This window comes from Phacochoerus africanus, chromosome 1 (genome assembly GCF_016906955.1).
Source record: "Phacochoerus africanus isolate WHEZ1 chromosome 1, ROS_Pafr_v1, whole genome shotgun sequence".
In the NCBI taxonomy this organism is placed as follows: domain Eukaryota; kingdom Metazoa; phylum Chordata; class Mammalia; order Artiodactyla; family Suidae; genus Phacochoerus; species Phacochoerus africanus.
In genome coordinates this window covers 105,765,967-105,792,189 of record NC_062544.1, presented here as the reverse complement: position 1 = coordinate 105,792,189, position 26,223 = coordinate 105,765,967, and the positions used below count along the sequence as shown (strand labels likewise).

Sequence of the window (26,223 nt, the reverse complement as noted above, 5' to 3'; positions counted from 1 at the left end):
ACATAGCCAATATGAATTCATTGTTATATGGAAAATCTGGGTGAAATTGCAGGAAATGTGTATCAGTGGTAGCATCCCAGCTTCGATAGATGCAGAAGTTGAGGTTGAAACCAAAGTGTTCTGATACCTTTGCAAAGAGTCAGAGGAGCAGAGCCAAGAAGGAATCCCCAGACCGTGGTTTTGTCTCTGTTATTCATCATTATGATAAATGGCATCTTTTATCCACAGTTAAGCTGGTAAAGTATTTAGCACATCTCCTGTGGTTTAATAAGTAATTCCAAGATCCTTCTCAACAAAGATGATAGTCAATAAGTTTTAAGCCAAATTTGTAAAGCCAGTAGATGGAAATAGCCTTTGAACTACCTAGTTGTTTTAATTTCCTCACCTGTGATTAGTCTAAATGAACAGAAAATCATGGTGAAATACTTAGGGGATCCTGAATTATGAACCTCTTTTTAGTTTTTCCTCTCTTTTCAAGGAAGTGTCTTTTCAGAAGCCTTGCTTCTTATTTCCCTTTCTGCAGTGGTGGTTTTCCGTAATTCTTCCAGGTGCAGTCACTGTTACTCTCAAAGACACTTTGATGATATCAATCTATAAAAGGTTGTATAGATTATAGATAAAAAGGATCAGAAGTTTAAAATTTTGTAAATTCCGGAACAATGGAAGTGCTCTTTTATTTTAAGTGATCAGGTAGATATTCAAGGGTGTTTAAAAGAAAACTCCTTAATACAAAACGTTTTCTAATTCTCTTTTTTTCAGTGTGGTAGTGTACCACAAGATTACAGTTTTTTATTCTTTCATTTCCTTCAGGACCACTTTATATTTTACTGCTGTCGTCTTTCTAAATCTTTTCCTATAATATCTGCCAGGTATTGCTTTTGACCTTGATGACCAGCTTTGATCTCTGTGATACCTGGTATCCATTTGAAAGAGGTAGAGTCCTTGACACTGAATTAGAGGAAAGGGTTGGAAAAAGAAATGGAGTGGGCATAAAAGACACATACTTCTGGAACACTGAGCTGTCAGTTCTTTCCACTCTGTGAGTCGCCAAGACATTTATAAACATACTCCACACCTGGGATTCATCTGCATTCAAAACCTGTCTGCTTCAACTTCTTGCAAGTAGAAGAACTGAAAGTGGCTAATGTTTAAAGTGATAATAGTGCTTAGATTTATGAAGGACTTTGCTTTTTCAGGGAGCAGGGTAATATATGATGCAGGGGTGTGGAGCGGGGGAGGCAGGTAGCAGAATCTCTCTTAGGAGTCCGGTCCCTACTCCCAGCCTGCCTGGCAATTCAGAATCATTCTTAGTTTAAGTGACCCCCACACCCCCCTGAGGGTTGTGTGACAGATGTGGAAGCGGAGACAGATCCATGCTCAGGACTCACTGGTACGATGATGGCACATGGGCTTTGTAGGCTGGGATACCTTGGATTCAAATCCCAGCCACATCACTTCCCACCTGTGAGACTCTGGGCATGTGACTTCACTTGTCACTTCACCTGTCAGAGAACATTTCCTCATCTGTAAAGGAGATATGATAACTACACTTGCAGGTTGCTGAGGGCCTTAAATGAGAAAATACAAGAGATATAAATATATGTAAATATAAAGTACCTTCCACATACCTGGCCCATGGAAGGTAACCAATAAATGATTGCTGGAGTTCCTGTCATGGCTCAGCAGAAATGAATTTGACTAGTATTCATGAAGACGCAGGTTTGATCCCTGGCTCGCTCAGTGGGCTAAGGATCCAGTGTTGCCATGAGCTATGGCTGTGGTGTGGGCTGGCGGCTATAGCTCTGATGCGACTCTTCGCCTGGGAACCTGTATATGCCTCAGGTACAGCCCTAAAAAGACAAAAAAAAAAAAGATTGCTATATCATTAACAGCCACAGGAGGAAAGGTGCTTACCTCACCTTCTTGCAGGTCACAATTTCCTCATTTTTGTGTCCTGGCACTTGGGTGGCCACTCAGTTCATATTTACTAAATAGTAAACTAATATTATGAGATATTAATTTATGGCTTGGCACCTGTGATTTTGGCAGGGATCAAGAGAGGAAGGGTGTTAGGTCTCAGGGAGCTTGATTTTGGTAAGGCCATCAAAACACAAACCGTGGAGCAAATGAATCATCATCCTAACACACTGTTGAGAGCAGCACCCCTGGAAGGTCCAGGGTATTGCATCATGAACGTGGGAGGGGCAGAAGGGGCTTACCGAGTTGGGGTGCTAGGGAAGACTGATATTCAGTATTAACCTCCAGGTCACCTGACTTCCCAATCTGGGCCTTGTCTGTCATTTCCGAGGTGATGGGAACCTTGCTGTATTACTCTTCTGAGAGATGGATGGTTAAACTGCTCTTGATGGGCAGATGCATCACTGATGCCCCATAAGACTGGAATGTAGCCCCTGAATCCTCCTTGGTCTCATACGCATGTGGAGGCTGCAGGGAGGGGGGCTGCAGCCTCTACTTCAGTATCTGTTGGAGTTACCAGTTTCACTCCTCTGCGCCTTCCCCTTGTCGCCCTCCCCCTTGAGCCCCCCTCTGTCTGGTGGTCAAATGCAGGTGACATTTGTCTGTGGTAGCCCATAGTGTCTCTTCCTCCCTTTGAAAACTTCGATGACATCTCATTACCTATGACATCATTTTCTAAGTCCTTGGCAAGACAATCAAGACCCTGTGTGATCAGCACCAGGGTGATTTTCCAGACTTGTCTGCCTGTCCTCCGTGCTGCCTGTGCCCATGCCAGGCAGTTGCCTTGGCATTTTCCAAGTGGGTCCTGCACCTTATCACTCAGACCTTTCCTCATTTGATTTCAGCACTTGAAGCTTCTCTTCTCCACGTCACTCCCTTCATCCCCTCCCCACCATCCAAAGGATGAAGTCGTGTCACCTTTTTCCTTTTCCCTTTCCAGCTCTATCTCCACATCCACTATAGCATTTTCCACACTCTACCTTTAGTGAAGTTATCTGAAAGCTTGCTGTTCTTTTAATGAAACCATGAAGTTCCACAGCGTAGGGGACTGAGTTGTGTCATCTGTGTGTCACAAGTGTCTGCTTGATGGTGTTTGGGGAGCACACGGGGTCACACTCTTGCACGCCTTGCTCTGTTTTGCTTAAACCTGCCTAGGACATCAGACAGCAACTCCTGGAGGAACTGACTGCCTCTTGTTCTACTTAAATGCCTTACCTCTGTGTTTGTGCAGCACACCTCTGTTGAGTCCCTGCCCCCTGTGCCCTGGTTCCTATAGCAATGCTGGATGTAATAGAATTATGTTCTTCCTGCCCCCCTTTTAAAAGTTTTATTGGGAGTTCCCGTCGTGGTGCAGTGGTCAACGAATCCGACTAGGAACCATGAGGTTGTGGGTTCGATCCCTGCCCTTGCTCAGTGGGTTAACGATCCGGCATTGCCGTGAGCTGTGGTGTAGGTCGCAGACACGGCTCGGATCCCGTGTTGCTGTGGCTCTGGCATAGGCTGGCGGCTACAGCTCCGATTGGACCCCTAGCCTGGGAATCTCCATATGCCGCAGGAGCGGTCCAAGAAATAGCAAAAAGATAAAAAAAAAATACAAACATAAAAGTTTTATTGAAGTATAGTTGATTTACAAGGTTGTGATAATTTCTGCTGTATAACTGACTCAGTTGTTCATATACACATGTCCATTCTTTTTCAGATTCTTTTCCAACATAGATTATCACAGAATATTGGATAGAGTTCTCTGTGCTGTACAGCAGGTCCCCATTGGCCAGTCATTCCATATACCTCAGTGTGCAAATTCCCTGGCCTTTTACTAATGCCAGGAAGTTAGCGGTATCCCTTTATTTCATTTTGGGTAATGCTATCTTGCCATTTAATATTACATATGGCTCGTAAGTTGACATGCCCATGTTCATATGTTTACAGCTATGGAATATGTATTTCTACTTACAGTTCTCTGAGATCCATACTTACTGTATCCAGTAGCTTCCTAAACATGACCCCTAGATTGGCCCCATAATCACCTGAAATGCAACATATCCAAAGCGGAACTCAAGATTCATTTCCCCAAACCATTCCCCTGTCAGCAAATTGCTGCTCTCATCCTGCCATGCAAACAAGAGGCCTGGGAGTCATTCTTAAAATTTCCCATTTTCATATTTCTCCTCTAATCTGCCACCATATCATGTAGATTTTACTTCAAGCCCTGCTGCTTGCACCCTGGCTCAGTCCATCATCTCCTCTTGCCCAAACTGTAACAGCTGGGGGGACCAAGAACCGTGGATGGCCAGGAGTGGGGTCAGTTATCACCAGCATTGACTGGGGGAGTTAGTTTTGGAAAGAGGTCAGTGGGACCAGACACAAAGGCAGAGCACTGGAGGGAGAGGACAGTAGCAACGTCAGGGTGGAGTTGGGGTCTTCCTGCCATGGAAGGGGCGCTTTGCAAAATGTGCATGATGTTGGGCCACGGATCTTAGTCCAGAGGCTGACTCTGGAGAGAGTGCAGTTGGGGAGAGGCTGGCCGGGCCCCTGTATTTGTTGCTCAGCTTGCCATCCACGATCCCCTGGGTGCTCAGAGCTTCCACTATGGACCCATTTTTTTTTGTGAGGAGAGTTGAAAGCATTCCTGATGTGCAAAGGTGCATTCTCTTTCTAGAACCCCTGACAACTTGGCAAGGAGGTGGGACTTGAATACTGGTAGGCAGGGTCTGGATGTTTGTTGGTGATGGTAATAAGTGACTGTCTAGATCTTGGAGGGTCCGGGGGACCACTGGACATCTGGCTGGGAAGAGCCCTGCCGTGTGTGTTGGTGCTTGTAGCCATGTCGGCTTGCTGATGTGTGTTTGGAGAGGAAGCAGTGGCACCATGCCCCTCCCTGCTGAGGTGTGCAAGACTGCCTTACCTTTCTCAAGAAATAATCGCTCTGCTCTAAACAGTGTTAGTGTGAAAGGCTGATATTTATCTCACATCACGCTTCAGAAGGCAGAAATAATAGCCGAGCTTCAGAAAGGTTCGAACCTCTAGGTTAGTGTACACATTTGTCTTCTGGGAGGAAATTCTACTTTCTATAGAGGCCTTGGTAGGGGTGGGGGAGGGGAAGGGAGCAGTGAGAGGAGATGCCCAGCTTCTGATTACCGTTATCCCCCTTGGCTGTAGAGAGGGGCAAATTGTTAAAAGGCGGGTGTGGAATTCCCCTTGTGGTGCAGCAGAAACAAATCCCACTGGTATCCATGAGGATGCGAGTTCGATCCCTAGCCTCACTCAGTGGGTCAGAGATCTGGTGTTTCCTTGAGCTGTGGTGTAGGTCACAGACATATCTCGGATGTAATGTTGCTGTGGCTGTGGTATAGGCTGGCAGCTGTAGCTCCGATTTAACCCGTAGCCTGAGAATTTCCATATGCTGTAGGGGCAGCTCTAAAAAGAAAAAAAGGCAGGGCTCCTGGAATCCAGGTTAATGACCTGAGAAGGGGAGGCCTGCATCCTGCTCTAAAGGCTCTGGCAAAGGTCATTACCTAAAAGTAGTTTTGTTCTGAGTCCAACTGAAAAACAGAGAGGGTGCATGTGAATGAGATGTATCTATACCACAGCAAACACAATAAATAATCAGTGCCTTCTCTCAGCATAACATATTCATCTCCATGATAGAAATCTCCTCTGGAATTAATTCTATAAAATTCTTGGGAAAAGACACACTTAAAATTAAAGCCACTCTTCTCATTTCCAGTTTCCATTGCATACTTCCTAAGCAAGGTAGACCTGTATCTGAAGCCTATTCATGCAGTAGTCCAAAGCCTATTGATTGGGTAAACATTCTAGGTGTTATTTGAGCAGGTCTATGCATATAGAGAAGGAAAGCATAGCAGAATGCCTTTGGTCTGCATCATATAATGTGCATGAAAATGCCCAGAAGAAGTGGGTTTGTAAGATTTGGAGTCATTTACCCTGAGTTTGGCCTCTGGCTTTGTCACCCATTGTCTGTCTGTGGGACTTTAAACAAACTACTTAACCTCTCTGAGCTTCAGTTTTCTCACCTGAAAAATGAGGATACCAGCACCTCATCCCAGGATGGTTAGGATAGAGTGCTTGACCCACAGAGTAGTGAACCTCAGCATCATCCCTCTGACCACAGGCTTGTAATTGCTTCATCTGTCAGCCGCCTGGGTCTGCCTCTGGGGCCTGAGCTGTTGGCAGTGTGTGCCCTTTGTCGTATGATAACCAAGCATAACTCGTCTTCAGAGGCCCAAGGTTGAATGCTTCCTTGGCTCCCATTGTCATCTGTGAGACTGGGGGGACCTCTCTCCTACAGATGAGCTGACTCATCTCCAAAACCCCCTCTCCTCTCCTCCCTGTGTTTCAGGCACAGAAGTCAGGCTCAGGAGGGAGCACTCAGGCTGCAGAAGACCTGCTCCTGCTCAGCAAGCCCCTGACAGATCTCGTCAGCCTGCTTATCCCGCTGGTAAGAGTTCATACACCTGTTCGTTTATCTCTCAGCTCTTTGCTGAGGGTGCATTCGAATTTCACAATGTCTTGAGTTTCCATGCTATTTTGATTCCTTACAAAACTAGAACCAAAAGCAATTTCAGATTATTTATCCTGGCAATACTAAATTCCTACTTTAACACCCAGGTGGCTTATTGTTTGTTGAGGTGGGAATTTAAATAAGGTAGAGTGTCAAATTCTTCTTAATGGAAGTGAACTAAAAAAAAAAAAAATCAAAAAATGGCTTTAAGGTGTTCCTGTTGTGTCCCAATGGTAACTAACCTGACTGTTACCCATGAGGATGAGGGTTCAATCCCTGGCCCCGCCTCGTGGGTCAAGGATCCAGTGTTGCTGTGAACTGTGGTGTAGGTCGTAGACATGGCTTGGATCTGGCATTTCTATGGCTGTGACTTAGGTGGACAGCTGCACCTCTGATTGGACCCCTAGCCTGGGAACTTCCATATGCTGCAGGTGCGGCCCTAAAAAGCAGGGGGTGGGGGGTGCTTTTAAAAAGGAAGAAGAAATCCATTAACTGGGATTGATTCTCTTACAAAAAATATTTTGAAGTTAGACTTGGATGTAGGACTCCCCTAGAATGCAGAGGCACAGACATACCTAGAGCATACTCACCTCATTCTTCACATGAAGGAAATGAGATAAGTGAAATTACATGAAGACAGGTGAGATTGCACAGGATCACTGAATACATGGAAAGAACCAAATGGAGACTTAGAATTTGGACCAACTGGACAGTTTTGACCAGATGTGAGGAGGACCCAGTATATAGACACATGACTCCAGAGCCTTGGACAATACAGTCAGTCAGAGGGTTGGTTGGTCACCTCCTGACAGCCTCTCCAGACTTGTGGGTCTGAGGACTAAGTTACAGGTAACCCAGAAATCGTGTTACCAGTGGCCAATAGCTAAAGTTTGCTTGGATTTGTCGCCTTCTGCCCTGAAGGCAAATGCAGTTTGGATGACTAATCCTATAGATTTAATTGTATTCAGCAAATAAAGGTTTGGTTCACCTGAGGGAGAACAAAAAAGAGGGGGAAAAATCAGTCATTACTGGGTTCTGTTAATAGCACATATGAAATAGAGCAGTCACAAACAAGTGACAGTGGGGTCAAAAGGAAGTGAAGGAACAAACCCAAACCCCAGGATTTGGACATGGCCCTGCAGAGTGTAGACTTTGCATGAAGTTATCCACACTAAGGTTTCCAAGTCATGGTAGGAGGGCTGAAGCCTGATGGCCAGCCCTCTTGTAGATCTGAGGGCATATAAGTCTTCCACCTCCTTGGTCAGGTTTATTCCTAAGTATTTAATTTTTCATGTGTGATTTTAAAAGGTATTGTACCATTATATTCCTTTTCTAATATTTCATTGTTAGTATACAGAAATGCAACTGATTTCTGAATGTTAATCTTGCATCCTGCTACTTTGCTGAATTCATTGATCCGTTTGAGTAGTTTTTGTGTGGAGTCCTCAGGGTTTTCTGTATGTAGTATCATGTCATCTGCATAGTGTGACAATTTTACCTCCTCTCTTCCAATTTGGATACCTTTTATTTATTTTTTTTGTCTGATTACTGTGGGTAGGACTTCCAATGCTATGTTGAATAAAAGTGGTAAGAGTGGACATCCTTATCTTGTTCCAGATTTTAGCAGGAAGGCTTTCAACTTTTCTCTGTTGAATATTCTGTTGGCTGTGGGTTTGTCATAAATGGCTTTTATTATGTTAATGTATGTTCTCTCTATATCCATTTTCGTCGGAGTTTTCATCATGAATGGATGTTGGACTTTGTCAAATGCTTTTTCTGCATCTATTGGTTTTTGACTTTTGTTAATATGGTGTATGAGGTTGATTGATTTGCATATGTTGAACCATCCTTGTGAACTTGAGATGAATCCCAGTTGGTTGTGGCATATGATCTTTTTTGTATGTTTTTGCATTTGGTTGGCTAAAATTTTGTTGAGAATTTTTGCATCCATATTCATCCAAGATATTGGCCTGTAATTTTCTTTTTTGGTAATATCTTTGGTTTTGGTTTTAAGGTGATGATGGTATCATAGTATGTCTTTGGGACTGTTCCGTCTTCTTCAACCTTTGGGAAAAGTTTGAGAAGGGTGGGTATAAGTTCTTCTTTGCATGTTTGGTAGAATTTGCCTGTGAAGCCATCTGGTCCTGGACTTTCGTTTGTAGGGAGTGTTTTTATGACATAATCAATTTCATTTCTAGTGATTTTATTGTCTTATTGAATATTTTCTTTCTAAATGTTTTCCTGTTTTTTGGATGTAAGGTTTAATGCAAAACCAAAAATCTTTAACTGGACAAAGAGAAGCATTCTACAATGGTAAGGCATAAAATTCACAGGAACATAGAAGAACTATTAACTTTTTTCGTGTCAGATATCAGAACATAGTAGTATAAAAACAGAGAAGGACCAAAAACATACAGGAAAAACAGAAAAGAACACAGTAGTATCAAGAGATTTAACCTATCTTTCTCATTGCTTGACAAATCAAATTGATGAAAATAATGATGTAGAGCAAGGGTTGACAAACTAGGACCTGTGGGCTAACTCTGGCCCACTGCCTTTTTTATAAATAAAGTTTTATTGAATACAGTCATACAGACAATTCATTTATACATTGTCTATGTCTCTTTTTGTACCTCAGCAGTAAAATTGAGGGATTAGAACAGAGACTCTGTAGTCCACAATCCTGTGTTTTTTTCCTCTGTGGCTCTTTATAGAAAATCTTTTGTGACCCCTGGTATAGAGAATATGAAAACTTAAATATGATAGATTCTTATAGAAATAGATCAATTTCTCTACCCTGAAAATAGAGGCTGTGCCTTCTTTTCATTTTTCTGGAAACACTTTAAAAAGTTGACCAGGTGTTAAGTTAAAAGAATATCAATAGTGGAGTTCCCTCTGCTGCGCAATTGATCGACAGTGTCTCTGCACCTGCAGGGATGCGTATTTAGACCCTGGCCCAGTGAACTGGGTTAAGGATCTGGCATTGCTGTAGCTGTGGCATAGGTTGCACCTATGGCTTGGATTTGATCCCTGGCCTGGGAACCCCATATGCTGCGGGGAAGCCAAAAAAGAAAAAGAAGAAGAAAAAGTATCAATAAATTTCAGTTAAGTAGGAATGGTACAGATCACATTCTCTAATTTAATACACTTAAACTAGAAGGACAAATAAAAACAATAAAAAATACACTGTTAGCAAATATTATCAATGGCAGTCAAAGACGTTTTGATTGTATTAGTTTAGGTCCAGTCAGAAGACAAAGCACATAGTGACTTAAGCAGAATTGTAGTATAAAGAATTATTGGACTCCCCTGGTGACTCAACAGGTTAAGGATCTGGTGTTCTTACTGCTGTGGCTTGCGTCACTGCTGTGGCACAGGTTTGATCCTTGGCCCAGGGACTTCCACATGTCATGACCGTAAACCAAACCAAAACAAAAAAGAATTATTAAGCTATAATAGAAGAGTAACCGTAAGATTTAGAGAGAACTCTGTAGGATATTCGAAAGTGAAGAAAGAGGATCCAAGGAAGGACGAACTTGAAAGGGATACCCCTTCCCCAAGGCTGTGTGTTAGAGCTCAATGGAGAAAGTGTGACTGCAGCTTACAAGACAATGGACAGATTTGTTGAGCTGTCTAGGCCAGAGCTGGTCCAGACTCCCGGGGGGAGCAGGAAGCAAACTTTCAGAGTGCAGATGAGCGGGAGCCAGTGGGCAGATACACAGAGGGAGGCAGGGGGCTCCTGAAGGCAGGCAAGCAGGGGGCACGGGGTGCCAGTGCCCTGGGGAGCCTGGTGTGCACGGCATCCACTGGGGAGAGCAATGGGATTGTGATCACAGGCCTCCAGGATGAGGGCTGCACGGGGGGCGGGGGGGGTGCTCATTTTGGGTCCACGGAAAGGTGAGATCTCTACTAGGTGCCATCACACCCACACCTCTGGCCGAGGTTACAGCTGCCAAAAACAGCAGGAGAGTCCCTTCTTGTGGCAGTGTGTCCTCTGAGATATTTTTCCCCAGCCTTTTGGAACTCTGAACTCCTGTTACTATAAACTTGATCACACTTAAGTTCTTACATATTGGCTAACCGTCTGTCTAAGGTGTGTGTGCTGTGTTGTTTGTGTAGATGCATTTATCACTGGAGTCATTAGGTTTAAAAATGGCCTGTGACAAAAACATTCAATATATCTTCTCTGAAAAAAGATTAACACACGTTTATAGTGGTGTATAAACTGAAGAAAAATAGTAGTAAGGCTATTGAGGGCTTAAACCAGAGCACATTCAGACCAAAGATAAATTTTACGGTGGTTGTTAAAAAATGTAATAGGTTACAGAATGAGGTGCTAGAATTGCCTTCCCACAGGGAAAATAAACAGACTTTTAGTTTTTATCAGACTTGGATGATTTTAGATGTATTTTACCTAAAGGAAGGAGAAGGAACATGTTAACTTTTGAGGTTCTTTCCAGATGGGGTCTTGTGAAAGTAAATGTACTTACCCTTCAGGGAATATGAAACCTGTCAAACCATAATTTATGACCCATGTTTATATTAGACACTATAGAATCATAGTGAAATGTGGGTTTAAGACAATGATTCTTAGTCTCTTTTGTGTGTGAACTGCTAAGAGAATCTGATGATCCTAGACCTTCTTCCCAATAATATGCCTAAATTCACTTATATGCAAAGTTGTGTACACAATTTACACAATTTCAAGTGAATCTTTGAATCCTCATTTGGTAACCGTAGTATAAGATATGGCAAATGAAAGATAGAACAAGTTGGCTATGTCTCATGAAGAAAAGATTGAGCCAGGTTGTTTGACCTAAGTATTTTATTAAAAAAAATCCAGAAAGCCAGGCTATACATCCCAGGTGAGTTTTATAACTAAATAATTAATTGCTATAAGAAATTATATGATAGGAGTTCCCTTGTGGTGCAGCAGGTTAAGGACCTGGCATTGTCACTGAAGCAGCTCAGGTCACTACTGTGATGTGAATTCAATCCCTGGCCTAGGGACTTCCACACGCTGTGGAAATTAAATTATATGTTACCTCTTTTATTAAAATAGGTGTTTTCAAATATATGAGAGATTTTTTTAAAATTTTTTTATTTATTGTATGTCACAAATGCCAGTCTTTAGCCTGGCTTAGAAAGGTGTCCCTCTGCAGCCCGGGTAGGATCATAGTCCTCGCCTAGTATCATAATGTGGACTCCTTCTGGTGCTGGATGACGAGGGTGCTGAGATATCACTGGAGTGGTTCATGACTTTGCCAGTAACATTTTAGCCTGTGTTCATGTGATACTCAGCTGTTAGGAAAGAATGGTCTCAGAACTACAGGTCCTTTTTTTTTTTTTTTTTCTCTCTCCTTTTTATGACCGCACCTGCAGCATATGGAAGTTCCCAGGCTAGGGATCCAATTGGAGTGACAGCTGCCTGCCTATATCACAGCCACAGCAAACTTGGATCTGAGCCGTGTCTGTGACCTAGGCTGCAGCTTGTGGCAACATCAGATCCCTAACCCACTGAGCAAGGCCAGAGATTGAACTTGCATCCTCAAGAGATAGTGTCTGATTCTTAACCCACTGAGCCACAATGGGAACTCCTGTTCATGTTTCTGAGATAACTGTGCCAATTTTAAAAGTATATCCTACACAAAGTGTAGGAAAGAACAATTTCTTTTTTTCATTTTCTAATTTCTTCCTCTTAAGAAACAACTAAACAGATAGTTCATCTTTTTTTTTTTTTTTTAAAGGGCCACACCTATGACATATGGAAGCTCCTGGGCTAGGGGTTGAATCAGAGCTGCAGCTGCCAGCCTATGCCACAGCCACAGCAACACGGGATCTGAGCCATGCCAACCAATACCACAGCTCACAGCAATGCCAGATACCTAACCCACTGAGCAAGGCCCGGGATTGAAGCCACTGAGCCATGACAGGAAGTCCTCAACTTTAGGAATAGACTTGGACTTGTCTGTTCTTTCTCTTGCCTGTTGCCTTCATAGTCAGTAGCATGAAATATGAGTAATGGTTTATGGTGGTAGAGCCCAGAGGTACTACGTAGTCCATTTGCAAGTCAAACCCAAGAGATTGGGCATCTTATTAGTTCTACATTAAGTGTTTGCTCTAAGGAGAGATACCCCTCTTTCTGATCAGACACTGCCGTGTTTCTACTGGACATTTCCACTGGATGCACCACAGACACTTCAGATTCACTTATAATAAGTTCCAACACTTATTAAATGATACCTAAATAGCTCGTTTGTGTCTCTCTCTCTCCCTGTAGACTGTAAGCCCTAGGAAGGCAGGAGCCATATTGATTTGCTTCACTTTGGGGCCTGGTGCAGAGAAAGGATTTGATTAATATTTGCATAGGAAAGGAAGCAAATTGCTAACCAATGTAGATTTCCTACCTTTCCTCAGTGTAACAGAGAATAGACCAAGTGTGGTAAAAATGTAGATTCAGGAGTTCCCACTGTGGTGCAGTGGGTTAAGAATCTGATGTTGCTGTAGACCTTTGTCTTGAAATAGCTGTCATATAGCAATATACCTTTTTAAAAAAGTATTCTTTCAAAAGACCCTTCTATCTTTTTTAAAAAACTTACAATATTATATTAGTTTCAGGTATACAACATGGCGATGTGATATTTACAGATAATCAGCGTGACGTCTAGTTTCCATATGTCACTATACAGAGTTATTAAACACTGACTGTTCCCTGTGCTGTACATTACATTTCCATGACTTATTTATCTTGTAGCCAGAAACTCTACCTCTTAATCCCTTCTCCTGTTTTGCCCGTCTCCTCACCTGCCTCCCTTCTGGTTACCATCAGTATTCTCTACATCTCTGTTTCCGTTTTGTGGTATTCATTCATTTGCTTAATTTTTTTAGACTCCACGTGTAAGTGATAATATGAAATATTTGTTGTTTTCTGAGTTATTTCCCTTAGCTTAATATCTGCCAGGTCCATCCATGTTATTGTGAAAGGCAAGATTTCATTCTTTTTATGACTGAGTAATAACCCATCATATGTATACACCACATCTTCTTTATCTATCAATAGACACTCAGGTTGATTCCATATCTTGGCTATTGTAAATATTGTAAATAATAAAGAGTTCATAATGTCTTTTCAAATTAGTGTTTTTGTTTTTGTTTTTGTTTTTGTTTTTGTTTTCAGATAAATAGCCAGAAGGAGAATTCCTGGATGGTATGGTAGTTCTACTTTTAGGTTTTTGAGGAACATCCATACTGGTTTCCATAGTGGCTGTACCAATTTACATTCCCACCAGTGGTGTACGAGGGTCCCTTTTCTTTACATCATCACTAACTCTTGTTTTTTCTGTTTTTGGAGGTTTTTTTTTTTTTTTTTTTTTTTTTTTGCTAATAGCTATTCTGACAAGTGTGAGATGATACTTCATTGTGTAGGTTTTGTTTTTGTTTTGTTTTTTTTTGAGAAGCAGGATTTTAATATATTCAAACCTAGCATTTATTATATACAACATATGTTACACTTTGCCCCACTGTGATAAGTGACTAGGCACTGGGATAGAGGTGTCACTCATTGTGGTTTTGATTTGCATTTCCATGATAATTAATGATGTTAAGCATCTTTTCGTGTGCCTCTTGGTCATCTGCCTGTCCACTTTGGAAAAGATGCCTATTTAGTTCCTTTGCCCATTTTTTAATCCTTTTTTTAAAAAATATTAACTATATAAGTTCTTTATATATTTTGTATATCAAGCCCTTATTGGAGATAACATTTGTAAATATCTTCTCCTATTGAGTAGGTTGCCTTTTCATTTTGTTAGTAGTTTCCTTTGCTGTGCAAAAGCTTTTTAGTTTGATATAGGTCCCGTTTGTTTATTTTTGCTTTTTTAGCCTTGCCTGAGGAGACACATCTAAAAAAATAGTGCTAAGACTGATGTCAAAGAGCATGCTATGTTTTCTTTAAGGAGTTTTATGTTTTCAGGTCTTAAATTTAAGTCTTTAATCTGTTTTGAATTTATTTTTGTATATGGTATAAGAAGGTGGTCCAGTTTTATTCTTTTCCATGTAGCTGTTCATTTTTCCCAGCACCATTTATTGAAGAGATTGCCTTCTCCCCATTGTATATTCTTGCCTTCTTCATTGTAAATTAATTGACCATAGTGTGGATTTATTTCAGGACTCTCTATTCATTCCATTGATATATATGTCTGTTTTTGTGCAAGCACCATACTATTTTGATTTTGAGTACCATACTATGTAAGTAAAGATAGAAGTTAATAGAAGGAAGGAAAAGATTGGAGTGGAAATAAAAGAAATAGAGACTAAAAAGCAAAGGAAAGATCAGTGAGGATTTGCCTGGTGGCCTAGTGTGTTAAAGATCTGGCATTGTTGCTGCTATGGCTTGGGTTTGATCCTTGACCTGGGAACTTCTGGGTGCAGCGAAACAAAAAGCAAGACAAAACAAACAAACAAACAAAAAAAAACCCTGAGAGGTGGTTCTTTGAAAATCTGAATAAAATTGACAAACCTTTCACTAGATTGATCAGGAAAAAATGAGAGCCCAAACAAATAAAATCAGAAATGAAAGAGGACAAATTATAACCAATACCACCAGAGTACACAGTGTCATAAGAGACTATTATGAATAATTATATGGCAGCATATTAGAAGAAACCTAGAAGAAATGAACACATTTCTAGAAACATGTAATATTCCAAGTCTGAATCATGACAAAATAGAAAATCTGAATAAACTGACCTACTAGTTATGAAATTGAATCATTAACCAAAAAACTCCCAACAAACAGAAGTTCAGATTCAGATGGCTTCACAGGTGAATTTTACCAGAAATTTAAAGAAGTGTTAATACCTGTGTTTCTCAAATTATTCCCCCAAATCAAAGAGGATGGAACACTTCCAAACTTACAAGACCGCTGTTATCCTGATACCAAAACCAGACAAGGACACTACAAAAAGGAAGGGAGAGAGAGAGGGAGGAGGGGAGAGAGGGAGGGAAGGAAGGAAGGGAGGGAAGAAGGAAGGAAGGGAAAAAGAAGGAAAGAAGGAAGGAAGGAAGGAAATTATAGGCCAATATTCCTGATGAACATAGATGCAGAATTTCTCAACAAAGTTTAGCAAGCTAAATTCCACAATACACTAAAAGTATTATATAATGATCAAGTGGGATTTATTCCCAGGATGCAGGGAGGATTTAACATTCTCAAATCAATCAAACAGATTGACTCATTGTTAATGTTCATTTTCATTAACAAAATGAAGGATAAGCATTATATGATTATCTCAACAGACACAGAAAATGCATTTGATAAAATTCAACATCAATTTATGGTAAAAACACTCTACAAAGTGAGTTCAGAGGAAACATACACCAACATAATAAAGACCAGATATGACAAACACACAGCTAACATCATATTCAGTGGTGAATAGCTGAAAGCTTTTTCTTTAAGATCAGGAAAAGACAAGGGTGTCCACTTTCACCACTTTCATTCGACATAGCATTGGAAGTTCTAGCCACACTAATTAGGCAAGAAAAGAAATAAGTCATCCAATTTGTAAGAAAGAATTCATTCAATTGGTAAAATGTCATTATTTGCAAATGACATGATACTAGACATAGAAAATCCCAAAGACGCCACCAAAAAAAAAAAAAAAGATTAGAACTAATAAATGAATTTGGTAAAGTTGCAGGATACAAAATCAATATACAGAAATAATTTATGTTTCTGTACACTAATGAGCTATCAGAAAGAGAAATTAAGAAAACAATACCATTTACAATTACATCAAAATGAATAAAAATACCTAGGAGTAAAATTGAATTAAGAAGGTGAAAGAGTCTGAAAATTGTAAGACATTGATGAAAGAAATTAAAGATTACACAGATAAATGGAAGAATCAGTATTGTTAAAATGTCCATACTGCTGAAAGAAATCTACAGATTCCGTGCAATCTCTATTATACCAGTGACATTTTTCACAGCACTAGAACATATAATCTTAAAATTGGTATGAAACCACAATAGACCCTGAATAGCCTAAGCAAACCTGAGAAAGAAGAACAAAGCTAGGTATGCTTTTTAAAAAATTAAAGTTGATTTGCAGTGTTGTTAGTTTCTTCTGTACAGCATAGTGACCCAGTCATACATATATATACATTCTCTTTCTCATACTATCTTCCGTCACATTCTACCCCAATCGTTGGGACCCAGTTCCCTGTGCTGTACAGTAGGATCCTATTGCTTATCCATTCTAAATCCAATAGTCTGCATCCACCAACCCCAAACTCCCCATCCATCCTGCTTCCTCCCCCTGGCAACCACAAGTGCTTTCCATGATCTGTTTCTGTTTTGTAGATAGGATCATTTGTGCCATATTTTGGATTCCACATATAAGTGACATCATATGGTATTTGTCTTTCTCTTTCTGATGTCACTTAGTAAGAGAATCTCTGGTTGCATCCACATTGCTGCAAATGCCATCGATTTTTGTCCTTTTTATGGTGGAGTAGTATTGCATTGTATATATGTACCACATCTTCTTAATCACTCACTTATTGATGGACATTTAGGTTGTTTCCATGTCTTGGCTGTTGTGAATAGTGGTGCAGTGAACACAGGGGTGCATGTATCTTTTTCAATAAAAGTTTGTCTGAAAATATGCTTAGGAGTGGGATTACTGGATCATATGGTAGTTCTTTACTTAGTTTTCTGAGGAACCTCCATACTGTTTTCCATGGTTATCCTACTGTTTTCAAGCCTTCTTTCAAATAGTAATGCTTTAGTGTGAATGCATGTCACTTGTTTCACAGAACAAAACTGGAATAGCAGGATGGACCAGTGGAAGAAGAAAAGCAAGTGGGAGTTAGAGAGATAGAAGAATTGAAAGTGTGCCTGTGAAACATGGTTCATGCTGAAAGCAAAATATAGTTAACTTTTTAAGGTGTGCTTTATTCTCTGTCCCCAGGAGACTTGCCTTGATTTAAAAATGGAGGATAACAATAATTCTTCCTAATTTGTGTTAAATTTTTATGAGTATCAATGAGGAAAGCAAGTATTCATAAACAGACCTTTATAACCAACTTCTAAAGTTTAATCGTTAAAGCTATATAAAACATCAGAAATTTGGGAGTTCCCTTGTAGTGTGGTGGGTTAAGGATCTGGTGTTGTCACTGCTGTGGTTCGAGTTGCTGCTGTGGCAAAGGTTCATTCCCTGGCCCAGGAACTTCTCCATGCCATGGGATCAGCCAAAAAAAAAAAAAAATCAGAATTTTAGTGTCATTTTATTTCACTTATGTGAGCAATGGCTAGGAAAGTAATAACCCATGATTTTTTTGGGTTCCAGAAGTCATTCTTTTTGAGGTATGGTGTCTGTAAGGAGGCGATGCATATAAAGAGGTCATATAAATCATTTATAAATAGATATTTCAAGAGAAAAGTAGGCAAAGGACTTGAGTAGGCAGTTCACAACAAAAATACAAATGCCCAATGCTACTTTCACCAAACCATTTAAGCTCACTGGTAATAAATGGAAAGTTAAAGAAATGCGCTACAGTCTTCAGAGTTGGAAGGTGATTTAGGGGATAAAAATTGGTAAGTAAAAACATAAATTTGTATATATCAAAAGCTTAAAATTATTTATGTCCTTCATTATAGTCATTAGACTTATAGAAGTTTATGCACAGGAAAGAATTAGAAACATAAAGAATGACTTGTGTAAACAGGTATTCTCAATATTATCTTTAGTAGCAAATACTTTGGTAATAATTTCTATGCCATTCAACTAGAAGTTAATTAAATTTCATTCTTAGGGTACAATTCTGTGATGCTATTAAATGTCATATTATCCAAGCATATTTAACAAAGTGGGAAAATATGCATACATAGATTAAATGAAATGTCAGAATATATATTAATTATAGTATGCTAATTAAAGTGTATTGGAATGTGTATATAATTGAAATTTTATATATTTAAAACTTTTAAATGAATATTTTAATTATAGCTGATTTACAATGTTGTGCCAATTTCTGCTGTACAGCAAAGTGACCCAGTATACATTCCCTTTCTTATATTATCTTCCATCATGGTCTATCCCAAAAGACTAGATACAGTTCACTGTGCTATGCAGCAGGACCTCATTGTGTATTCATTCTAAATGTAATAGTTTGCATCTACTACCCCAAACTCCTAGTCCATTCCCACTTCCCCTTGGCAACCACAAGTCTGTTCTCTATGCCTGTGGATCTTTTTCTGTTTTGTAGATAGGTTTATCTGTGCCATATTATAGATTCCACATGTAAGTGATATATGGTATTTGTCTTTCTCTTTATGACTTACTTCACTTAGTTTCAGAATCTCTAGTTGCATCCCTGTTGCTGCAAATGGCCTTTTAAAACATATTTTTTAAACTATCATCATTTTATAATATATCCTAATACTTACACAGAAGCAGTCCTTGTTTTATAGGTTTTGAGATGCATAAATTTCAGCTAAACAATACTAGTCCCCCCACAACATGGTTAAATTTCAGCTACCATGATATATTACCTGTTAGTAATTGCATGAAGTGCCAACTTTACTGCTAGCTCTTCAGTGAATGTCCCTGTGTAAATAATAGATGTGTATCATCATCACATACTTCTTTCAAAATCTGTTAGCAGTAGGTCACTGTGTATTATTACTATGTTCACACAGACAGCAAGCATGTAGTTCTGTTTCCTCATTGTCTTCCAGTGATAAATCCACATAGCATTTTACAAAAATAGGTAGATGAAAGAGAGAATTATCCAACAAAGGAGTAAGGCAGCAAAGAAAAGAAATTAAAAGTGGTAATACTAGAAGTGAAATCTTAATCTAATGTAAATGGAATTGTAGAAGAAATAGCAAACTGTAAGACTTTCCAGCGGCCCTAGACATGCAGCTAGGGGAACTTAGTGGGAGTGAAGTTATCTACATGAATAAGAAAAGTGATTTTGAAGAAAAGAATGAAGAATTCTGAGAGGAAGTGATGCAGGCAAAGCTCTACACATGAACAAAACTCTGGGAGGTGCTTTTACAACAGTGAAAGAGCAAGGAGTAAAATGTTGGGAGCTGATCCAGACCTAGAAAGGAACATGACAGTTCCCCAAGGCATAAACTACTCTCTCTGTATTTTAACTTACGTGAGAAAAAGGCAGCAAGGACTGTTCAAACTACTCTTAATAAGTACTTTATAAAGAAACAAAACAAAGCAAAAGAATAAAAGAAACCCAAACAGTTTAATTTCTCATTGTTTCTAATGGTTCAAATTACAGCAACAAATAATGTTTACTCTTTTATTATTCCCATACTCATTTATAACTGCACACTTATAACTGACACTGAGAGAGTTTTTAACATTTTGATAACAAATTTTAAAGGTAATTGGAACAATTATATTTTCCCCATTCAGTAAGATAATTTTGCATGGGTTAAAATTGTGTGTTCATTTTTATGGTCCTGTACTACGATGCAAAATAAAGAGTACCTGTACATAGTTTAGGATTATGCCTGCAGTGGTAAACTCCGGGTGGTAGAAGTACATGTGATTTCTATTTTCTTTATACCATCTGTAAACTTTGAATTTCGTAAATTGAACATTTGTTACTATTATAATCCTAACAAATTTAATATCCCCATTTCTACTCATGTAATTCAGTTTTACTCATCAAAAACAATTTATAAAATTGAATTTTTGCCTTCTCTGTCCCGTCCCGGCTTTGTAATACCCTCTGGTTAATCAGCGATATCCCTTTCCATCAGCCAACAGCAGGTCGGCTTCAGGCCTTTTTCTAATCTTACTGCAAAGTTATTCTCCACTCTTGATCTATGACATCCTCTGGATAACTTTTATCTTAGCGAAGCGTCTAGCACCTCTTCTTGGCTGTGCACCTGCAGCCTCCTGACAAGAACTTCTTGAATTACGGAGATTCAGGATAAACTCTGCAGATAGGAATATATAGGATCCTCAATAAACCTTCCTAAGCATCATGCATATAATCAGGGAACAGCCACTGGGTACACAGACATGCCAGTTTAATCACACAGTACAATACAGAAAATTTTCTGATAATGCTTCTAGGTTCCTTGGGACTCTGTGGAGGGAACAACTAACTACATGAGTTGGGCCAAGGAGAAAGGGCTGTTTGAATTTTTGTCATTTTTTATTGTGGTGTAATAAACATAAAATTTACCCCCTTAACCGTGTTTTAGGTGTACAGTCCACTGGTATTAAACACATTCATAACATTGTGTAGTCATCACGACGATCCACCTCTGTAATTCTTTTCATCCTATAAAACTGAAAGTCCGTACCCATAAAACAATAACCATCTGTTCACATCTCCCCACAGCCCCTATCGACCAGCGTTCTATTTTCTGTTTCTAATTCTTTTTGTTTTGACTATTCGAAGTACCTCATGCATATGGAGTCATAGAGTATTTATCATTTTGTGACTGGCTTACTTTATTTAGCATAATGTCTCAAGGTTCACCCATATTGTAGCATATGTCAGAATTTCCTCCCTTTTTAAGGTTGGACAATATTCCATTATATGTATAGACCACTTGGGTGGCTTTTCCCTTTTAGCTGTTGTGAGTAATGCTGCTATGAACATGAGTGTACAAATATCATTTTGACACTCTGCTTCCACCTTCTTTAACTATATACCCAGAAGTGGAATTGCTAGATCCTATGGTAATTCTGTTTAATTTTTTTTTTAATCTTTTTAGGGCTGCACCTGCAGCATATAGAGGTTCCCAGGCTAGGGGTCCAAGCGGAGCTGTAGCCACCGGCCTATGCCACAGCCACAGCAATCCAGGATCTGAGCAGTGTCTGCGACCTACTCCACAGCTCACAGCAACGCTGGATCCTTAACCCACTGGGTGAAGTCAGGGATCAAGCCCGCATCCTTATGGATACTAATCGGATTCATTTCCACTGCACCACAATGGCAACTCTGTCTATTTTTAATTTTTTGAAATAGCTGTTTTCCATAGTGACTGTACCATTTTACATTCCTAGTGTTAGTGTTCCACTATCTTCACGTCCTTAAACACTTTTTATTTCCTCTTTTTTGATTGTACCCATCCTAATGGGTATGAAGAGGCATCTCATTTTAGTCTTAATGTACGTTTCTCTAATTATTAGCGATATTGAGCACCTTTTCATGGGCTTATTGGTCATTTGAATGTCTTCTTTGAAGAAATGTCTGTTCAAGTCCTTTGCCCATTTTTGAATTAGTTTGATTCTTTGTTGCTGAGTATTGGAACATTCTCTATACTCTGAATATTAATCCATTATCAAAGATATGGTATGAAATATTTTATGTCCGTCTTCATGCCATTAGTACACTGATTTGGTCATTGCAGAATAAGTTTTAAAAGCAGGACGTCCACCTTTGTTATCTTTTTTCAAGATTGTTTTGGCTATTTGAAGCTGCTTGAAATAACATTTGAGACTGGGGGTTTGGGATTGGCATATGTACACTGTGGTATATGGAATGACTGGCCGATGGAACCTGCTTTTTATAGCACAGAGAGCTCTACCCAAATTCCGTCGTAATCTATATGAGGAAAGAATCTGAAAAAGAATGTGTGTGTGTGTGTGTGTATGTATAACTGAATCATTTTGTTGTACAGAAAATATTACAACATTGAAAATCAACCATATTTCAATAAACTTTGAAAAATAAAAAGAAATTACATTTGAATTTTTTTTTTGGTGGAGAGGTTGTTTCAAAGACCCAGTATCTGGTCTGTGTTTATTTTTTGGTGTTTGTTTGCTTGGTTTTTTTTCATATAATGATTTTTTTTTCCATTTTACCTGGTTTACAGTATTCTATGTTTTCTACTGTACAACATGGTTACCCAGTTACACATACACGTATAGATTATTTTTTCTCATATTATGCTCCATCATAAGCAGTTGCCAGTGCTACCACAGCAGGATCTCGTTGCTTATCCATTCCAAAGTCAATAGTCTGCATCTATTAACCCCAAGCTCCCAATCCATCCCATTTCTTCCCCCTCTCCATCCCCCTCAGCAATCAAGTCTATTCTCCAAGTCCACAAGTTTCTTTTCTGTGGAAAGGTTCATTTGTGCCATATATCACATTCCAGATATCAGTAACATCATATGGTATTTGTCTTTGTTTTTTTGACTTACTTCACTCATTATAAGACTCTCTAGTTCCATCCATGTTGCTGCAAATGGCATTATTTTGTTCTTTTTAATGGCTGAGTAGTATTCCATTGTGTATATATACCATTTCTTCCTAATCCAATCGTCTGCCAATGGATATTTGGGTTGTTTCCATGTCTTGGCTATTGTGAATAGTGCTGCAATGAACATGGGGGTGCATGTGTCTTTTTTAAGGAAAGTTTTGTCTGGATATATGCTCAAGAATGGGATCACTGTGTCATATGGTAGTTCTATGTATAGTTTTCTAAGGTACTTCCATACTGTTTTCCATAGTGGTCGTACCAGCTTACATTCCCACCAACAGTGCAGGAGGGTTCCCTTTTCTCCACACCCCCTCCAGCATTTCTTATTTGTGGACTTGTTAATGATGGCCATTCTGACTGGTGTGAGGTGGTATCTCATGGTTGTTTTGATTTGCATTTCTCTAATAATCACGGATGTTGAGCATTGTTTCAAGTGCTTATTGGCCATCTGTATATCTCCCTTGGAGAAATGTCTATTCAGGTCTTTTGCCCATTTTTCAATTGGGTTGTTGGCTTTTTTGCTGGTGAGTTGTATAAGTTGCTTGTATATTTTAGAGATTAGGCTCTTGTCAGTTGCATCATTTGAAAGTGTTTTCTCCCATTTTGTAAGTTGTCTTTTTGTTTCCTTTGCTGTGCAAAAACTTGTCAGTTTGATGAGGTCCCATTGGTTTATTTTTGCTCTTTTTTTTTTTTTTTTTTGGTCTTTTTACTATTTCTTGGGCCGCTCCCGCAGCACATGGAGATTCCCAGGCTAGGGGTCTAATCGGAGCTGTAGCCATCAGCCTACTCCAGAGCCACAGCAACGCGGGATCCGAGCTGCGTCTGCAACCTACACCACAACTCACAGCAATGCCGGATCCTTAACCCACTGAGCAAGGCCAGGGATCGAACCCGCAACGTCATGGTTCCTAGTCGGATTCGTTAACCACTGCGCCACGATGGGAACTCCTATTTTTGCTCTTATTTCTGTTGCTTTGGGAAATGGTCCTGAGAAAATATTTGTAAGGTTGATGTCAGAGAATGTTTTGCCTATGTTCTCTTCCAGGAGTTTGATGGTGTCTTGTCTTATAGTTAAGTCTTTCAGCCATTTTGAGTTTATTTTTGTGCATGGTGTGAGGGTGTGTGCCAGTTTCGTTGACCTGCATGCAGCTGCCCAGGTTTCCCAGCAATACTTGCTGAAAAGACTGTCATTTTCCCATTTTATGTTCTTGCCTCCTTTGTCAAAGATTAATTGACCATAGGTGTTTGGGTTTATTTCTGGGTTCTCTATTCTGTTCCATTGGTCTGTATGTCTGCTTTGGTACCAGTATTGCTGGCTTTATAATACTGCCTGAAGTCTGGGAGAGTTAGGCCTTCTGCTTGGTTTTTGTTCCTCAGAATTGCTTTGGCAATTCTGGGTCTTATTTGGTTCTACATAACTTTTTGGATTGTTTGTTCTAGTTCCATGAAAAATGTCATGGGTAATTTGGTAGGGATTGCATTGAGTCTGTAGATCGCTTTTGATAGTTGTTGGCCATTTTTACAATATTAATTTTCCAACACAGGAGCATAGAATATTTTTCCATTTCTTTACATCTTCTTTAATTTCCTTGATTAATGTTTTATAGTTTTTGGCACATAAGTCGTTCACTTCCTTGGTTCAGGTGTATTCCCAGGTATTTGATTTTTTGGGGTGCAATTTTAAAAGGTATTATATTTTTGTATTCCTTTTCTAATATTTCACTATTAGTATACAGAAATGGGACTGATTTCTGAATGTTAATCTTATATCCTTCTGCTTTGCTGAATTTGTTGATCAGTTCAAGTAGTTTTGGGGTTGAGTCCTTAGGATTTTCCATATATAGTATCATGTCATCTGCATACAGTGACAGTTTTATCTCTTCTCTTCCTCTTTGGATGACTTTTATTTCTTTTGTTTGTGTGATTGCTGTGGCTAGGACTTCCAATCCTATGTTGAATAACAGTGGTGAGAGCGGGCATCCTTGTCTTGTTCCAGATTTTAGTGGGAGGGCTTTCAGCTTTTCTCTATTGAGTATTATATTTGCTGTGGGTTTGTCATAAATGGCTTTTATTAGGTTAAGGTATGTTCCCTCTATACCCACTTTGATAAGAGTTTTGATCATGAATGGATGTTGGACTTTTTCAAATGCTTTTTCTGCATCTGTTGAGATGATCATGTGGTTTTTACTTTTTATTATTGTGGTGTGTGAGGTTGATTGAGTTGCGTATGTTGAACCATCCTTGTGCACCTGGGATGAATCCCACCTAGTCATGGTGTATGATCTTTTTTATATATTGCTGGATTTGGATGGCTAAAATTTTGTTGAGAATTTTTATGTCTGTATTCATCAAAGATATTGGCCTATAGTTTTCTTTTTTGGTGGTATCTCTGTCTGATTTTGGAATTAGGGTGATGGTGGCATCATAGAATGTCTTTGGGAGTGTTCCTTCTTCTTCAACCTTTTGAAAAAGTTTAAGGAGGATGGGTATAAGTTCCTCTTTGTATGTTTGGTAGAATTCAGCTGTGAAGCCATCTGGTCCTGTTTTTTTATTTGTAGGGAGTGTTCTTATGATATATTCAATTTCATTTCTAATGATCAGTCTGTTCAGTTGCTCTCTTTCTTCTTGATTCAGTTTTGGCAGGCTGTATGTCTCTAGAAAGTTGTCCATTTCTTCTGTTGCTTTCCTCTGTGGTGCTCTTGAGGTGAATGGTGCTGCAAGTGGTGTCTGTTCGTGGACCTCTAGTGGTGGTGAGCCACTCCCACCTCTGGAGCCAGAGATAACTGTGATGGTTTGCCCCCGCCTCCTGTAGACCATGCCAGAAGCACCTCGTCCTGCTTAGCCCCCATAGGAGGTGCTGCACAAGCTTCTTGTTGTAGGTTCCTGGGAAGGGACAGCGATCAAGCGTCTGGGTAATGCCCAAAGTGTTTGGCAGTGGCAGCAGCAGGGTGTGTGTGCTCACAGAGGAGCAAGAGCAAAGTCAGGTGGTGTTCTGTTGTAGTGTCTTTCTCTGTGGTGCCCTCTGAGGTGGTTGGGGCTGCATGTGATTTCTGTTCAGGCATCCCCAGTGGCGGTGGCCACGGCCACCTCTGGAGTCAGAGATAACTGCGGTGGTTTGCCCCTGCCAACTGCAGACCATTCAAGGAGCACCCTGTCCCACTTAGCCCACGCAGGAGGTGCTGCACCAGCTGCTCCTAGTTGTAGAGTTTTGGGAAAGGACAGTGACCAAGTGTCTGGGTGCCGCCCAAGGTGTCTGACAGTGGCAGTTTCAGGGCAGGTGTGTTCCCAGGGGAGTGAGAGCAACAGCATTTGGTGCTTGGTTGCAGTGCCCTCTTCTTTGCCAACCCCTGAGGTGACTGGGATCACAGGTGGAGCCCACTCACAGACCCCCAGTGGTGGCAAGCCACGCCTCCCTCTGGCCTCTGAGATGACCACTGTGGCCAGCTCTAGATTGTGTAAGAGGCACCATGTCA

At 40.0% G+C, this 26,223-nt stretch overlaps 1 protein-coding gene across 3 annotated transcripts in view; it reads left to right on the top strand.

The window, feature by feature from the left end:
• The window catches only part of ULK4 (unc-51 like kinase 4), a 521,416-nt gene that overhangs the window by 337,683 nt on the left and 157,510 nt on the right, over window positions 1-26,223 (top strand). For all 3 annotated transcript variants that reach the window (XM_047770666.1, XM_047770657.1, XM_047770675.1), the window contains one exon: window positions 6,338-6,436. In XM_047770666.1, coding sequence (XP_047626622.1) covers window positions 6,338-6,436 — 99 coding nt within the window. The remainder of the gene's footprint in view (window positions 1-6,337; window positions 6,437-26,223) is intronic.